General features: G+C 45.7%; 1 protein-coding gene across 8 annotated transcripts in view; it reads left to right on the top strand.

Annotated features, from left to right (window-relative positions):
- Window positions 1-5,000, top strand: part of rap1gap2a (RAP1 GTPase activating protein 2a) — an 87,065-nt gene that overhangs the window by 46,312 nt on the left and 35,753 nt on the right. For all 8 annotated transcript variants that reach the window (XM_030337129.1, XM_030337131.1, XM_030337130.1 and 5 more), the window contains one exon: window positions 4,665-4,749. In XM_030337129.1, coding sequence (XP_030192989.1) covers window positions 4,665-4,749 — 85 coding nt within the window. The remainder of the gene's footprint in view (window positions 1-4,664; window positions 4,750-5,000) is intronic.

The following is a 5,000-nucleotide window of genomic DNA, read 5'->3' as shown; positions in this document are numbered from 1 at the left end:
GAGAGAGAGAGAGAGAGAGAGAGAGAGAGAGAGAGAGAGAGAGAGAGAGAGAGAGAGAGCGCGTGCGCGCTCTGGGTCTCACCTCCTGAGACAGAAACAGAGGGAGAACCAGTTGTGTTGATATCGATTCAAAAACACAAAGAAAAGCAAGGCTACAGCAACAACAGAGCTCAGACCGTCGCAGTCTCATTATACAAACAGGATGATACCAGTTAGTCCACCCTCCTTAGCCTCTTCTCCGTTTTCCAGCTGCTTCTCTCTCACCGTATACATCTTGCAGACAGACAGACTGACAGACAGTCAGACAGACAGATAAACAGACAGAGGCAACGAGCCAAGATGTAAACAGTGAGAGAGATGCAGGTGGAAAAGGGAGGCTAAGGAGGGATAGACTAACTGGTACCGTCCTGTTTGTATAATGATGACTGGGAGAGAGACGGAGGCCCCCAGGGGTAGGGATACAAACCAGCTTTGGCTCTTCACAGGTCAGTGGAGGCTTTCACCAGGCGGCCTCCTTACCCACAGCTAGCTTCTGTAACCTCTAGACACACACAACTCCAGCCTCTTTGACGGTTTAATTTCTCTGGGCCCCATTGGGTGGCTCACACATGGCTCAATGATATTGTATTATTTCCTATTATATGTTCTATTCCATTATATTTGTTGATTTTTCCACAACATTGCAAGTGAACATGTTTTTCTATTCTTTCATTCTCCATTATGTTCTAGTCTATTTCTTGAGTTTCCCTTCAACTCTGTAGTGAAACTCTCCCACCCCTTTTTTTTGGTTTAATATTATTTTATTCATTGAATTCCCCGAGCCTCTACAGTGGAGCTCTGTACTTGGAAGCAGATCTCTTCTTCAAACATTGTCCAGGTTTTGGCGCGGCCCGCAGACGCCATAGCAGAACAGAGTGTGCAGAGACAGCGCCGCATTGTGAGAGTGCTGCTGAGTCCAGTGGAAAGTTCTGGTGAGGTGCGCGTGAAGCGTGGTTCTGAACCGTGGACTCAACAGACATCCCCTTATGCTGCACAGCGGATCAGGAGGAAGTCTGGGGGAAGTCTCACAGGGACTTACAACTTGTACCACGGTAATCCTACCCGAGCTCATCGCTTGCCGCCGACGGATAAACGCCACTTACTTCTGTTTTATACAAACAGGAATGTTCCTCATTGGTTTGACCTTTTGTTCCGTGTCGTGTTTATAACCTTCAAATGGAAGAGGAAAGGAGCAAAGTAAACGAGTGACAAAGAAGGTGGAAAGAAAAGAGAACGGATGAGGTAGACTGATGGATGGGGAGGATTAATTAATAGATGGAATGTCAAATGAAAATGTTCACTCAGATAAAAAAATCCTATTGTCCTCCGTATATATTGCGACTTCCAATGAAAGAGGATCTCACAAGCTGAACAATATATTTTAAAGATGGGTTTTTTGCCTTTATTTTGGATGAGACATAGCAACCTACATGCCTGAGGGCTTTATAACAAAAACACAAGATCACTCATCTAGCTTGGCAGTTGATTAGGATAGGTCTCAAAAGATCACCTACCTGCAACAACAACACCCCTTTTTATCTTCCAAATAATCACATGATAACATCAGGCTGGACTGGCACACACATAAACAAACAGTGTGTATTTCTGAGGTATTTGTGTACATGTGTGGGGCAGAGAGTGTGTGTTGCGCTGCTGCCCCACTTGACTCTGTTCAACTGTCGGTAATGGAGAGTGTGTGTCACGGTATTTCATGCTAATGACTGGAACAGAAGTGCCATGGTATACATTTCACATCAACACTCCATTTAGACTATTTATCTGCCCCTCGATCAATGCACGGCCAGACCTCATGCATCAATCGCGGTTCATGAAGTCACTTCAAACTCCGATAACACTCGTGTCTAAAGACAAACACGCGATTCTTTCTATAAGCGTGCCTTTATGTGTTGAGACTGTGCGGCCAGGATCTAGCAGCGGGTAATATATTTAGCATTGGCAGATCAATCTTATTCTATCTTAAGCTGGTCTGTGTTTGGCATGGGGCACACCAGCAGGCGAAATGACAGCTCCCATCCATCTGAATTTACACTAATGAACCTGCAGTGCATTTGTTCATATCCAGCCTGACATTCCCCTGTGACCTGACGTGCCATCGGCTTCACACGGATTACTGCTTATTTTGACCGATGCAGAATGGATTGATTGAATTATTTTCAGCCCCAGTTGTTCCATCTGAATTTCTTTTCCATCTGATTACCCCGTGGTTTATAGATATTTTTCGAGCTGTTTTAATTGATGCCATTAAAACGTAAACAACGTGAAGGTTGGCCTTACATTGCACGACATGCACAGGACCATAGTGACAACATCCAAATACAGTGTGGATACCGGACGAGCAATATATACTGAAGCCTTCCGCAGCCCCGTCTGTGGTGAAATAACATCTGAAATGTCCCGTTTGGTTCAGTTTCACAGCAGTCTTTTGTAGTTTGTGGTTGGTTTGTTTGTGTCCCATACACAGGGTGGGCACGGGCTGCATCTCTTATATACTCTGTGGTAAAAGTGGGAGGAATCTGTCTGGAGAATATTTGCTGACGAATTAGGGCCTGCTGAAAAGGTGTTCGCCATGGAGGATAAGGCTGCTTCACTATCCACTGGGACCAGGGTTACAGTACATCAGAGAGAGAGAGAGAGAGAGGGTGATAAAGAGAAGGGTGATAAAGAGAAGGGTGATAAAGAGAAGGGTGATAAAGAGAAGGGTGATGAGGGAGGGGATAGGAGTATTTTTAAAACAGAGAAGCATCGTTCAAAAGTTGTTTTGTCATTGTGAGAGTTTTCACAGATGACTGTTTAGCTTTGACAAACATCTTACTTATGTGTTGACGGTTTATTAAGGATATCTAACACCTTCCTTTGTAACTATGGAGGTCATATAGTGTTTGGTTAAGGTCTGTATCACAGAGGACATGATGCATGGCCTCTGTGGTTGCCTTATAAGATAGAGAGGAGGATTTTGGGAAGGTCATAGGAATCCCGATAATATTCCTTCTTTCTCTTACTTCTTTTTTCAAAGCTTTTTTTCATTTTGAAAATCCACCATGGGTCACTTGCATCATGCAGTCAAACTGAATAGATTTTTATTCTTAGAAAACCTTTTGGATTACGAAAAGGAAGAATCCAAAAAGCAGCAGATGATGGGTTTGGTTCAGGTTTAGTTTCCTGTGGTGTAGCTCTAAGCCTTACCTTTCTCCTACCTTTCATTCTCTCTCTCTCTCTCTCGCTCTCGCTCTCTCTCTCGCTCTCTCTCTCTCTCTCTCTCTCTCTCTCTCTCTCTCTCTCTCTCTCTCTCTCTCTCTCTCTCTCTCTCTCTATCGCTTTCTATCTCTCCCTCTCTATCTCCCTCTATGTATCTCTCTCTCTCTCTGTTCAGGTTTAGTTCCCTGTGGTGTTGCTCTAAGCTCTCTGTCTCTGTCTCTGTCTCTCTCTCTCTCTCTCTCTCTCTCTCTCTCTCTCTCTCTCTCTCTCTCTCTCTCTCTCTCTCTCTCTCTCTCTCTCTCTCTCTCTCTCTCTCTCTCTCTCTCTCTCTCCCTCCCTCTCTCCCTCTCTCTCTCTCTCTCTCTTTCTCTCTCTCTCTCTCTATCGCCCTCCCTACTTATAACTCTCTCCCCCTCTATGTATCTCTCTCTCTCCGTGTTCAGGTTTAGTTCCCTGTGTTGTAGCTCTAAGCTCTCTCTCTCTCTCTCTCTCTCTCTCTCTCTCTCTCTCTCTCTCTCTCTCTCTCTCTCTCTCTCTCTCTCTCTCCTTCTCTTCTGCCCCATTCTTCTGTCCCTTGGTGAAAAGTGAATCTTTGGCATCTTGGATCGCTAATGTCCACTCATGCCTGGTGAAATGAGGAAGCGGGAGAGGGCGACGGAGGTAGCGAGAGAGAGGCCCCAGAGGGAGGTATGGGGGGGAGGAATATAGAAGTAGTAGACGTTCGGCCTCCCGTGGGGGGGAACGGTACTAATGACTAAGATCACAGTCTTCTTCTGACCGCCTGCTAAAATAATATATAGAACCAGATTATTCTTCCGTGGAAGGCAGTAGCATGCTGTGGAAATAGCTAATTATAATCTCACTAATGAATGTACCAAATATAATGTTTATAGGCATGCATCTTGAGCTCTGACACGTATAACAGTATCTTCTTTCCCACTGCATGTGTCACACTCCATGTACCTTGATTGACGATGCTAATGTATGAGTCATGGGAGGGGCAGTAGCAGTAATTGACTGCTGTAAAATGATCGAGAACGAACACGTTAGCCCTGCCAGTAACTGGTGTATTATGCTAAGTGCGACCTAGCCCCTATTTAGTAGGCTGCTCAGGCCACATATCCAGAGTGGACGCTTCGTCTTAGCTCACCTTTTACTGGTGCCTGCTAACACCCTGGACACGGGGGAAGGGACAATTTGTGTTTCATTTAGAGATGGGTTACCGACGCTTGTTCCATGGAGGTGACCTTCAATTAGAAATGTCACACAGAGGGGCGTCAATATAAAACAACTAACTCTCTCTCTCTCTCTCTCTCTCTCTCTCTCTCTCTCTCTCTCTCTCTCTCTCTCTCTCTCTCTCTCTCTGTCTCTCTGTCTCTCTGTCTCTCTCTCTCTCTCTCTCTTAACAGGAAACAAGAGCTGCTGACCATCTCTCATGTCCCACTGGGGGAGTGCCCCCCCTCCCCACCGCGCACCGCACCCCCCAGCATGAAGGTGAGACACACACACACACACACCGAAAACACACACTGATACATGCACACACAGATGCACACCTACACAAACACCAATTGACATACACAGATGCACACACACACACACACACACACACACACACACACACACACACACACACACACACACACACACACACACACACACACACACACACACACACACACACACACACACACAGATTACACACACGGATGCACCCAGAGACATACACACACACACATGCACAC

The sequence above is a fragment of the Gadus morhua genome, chromosome 16, assembly GCF_902167405.1.
Source record: "Gadus morhua chromosome 16, gadMor3.0, whole genome shotgun sequence".
Taxonomy (NCBI): domain Eukaryota; kingdom Metazoa; phylum Chordata; class Actinopteri; order Gadiformes; family Gadidae; genus Gadus; species Gadus morhua.
This window is presented reverse-complemented; position numbering and strand designations above follow the sequence as displayed.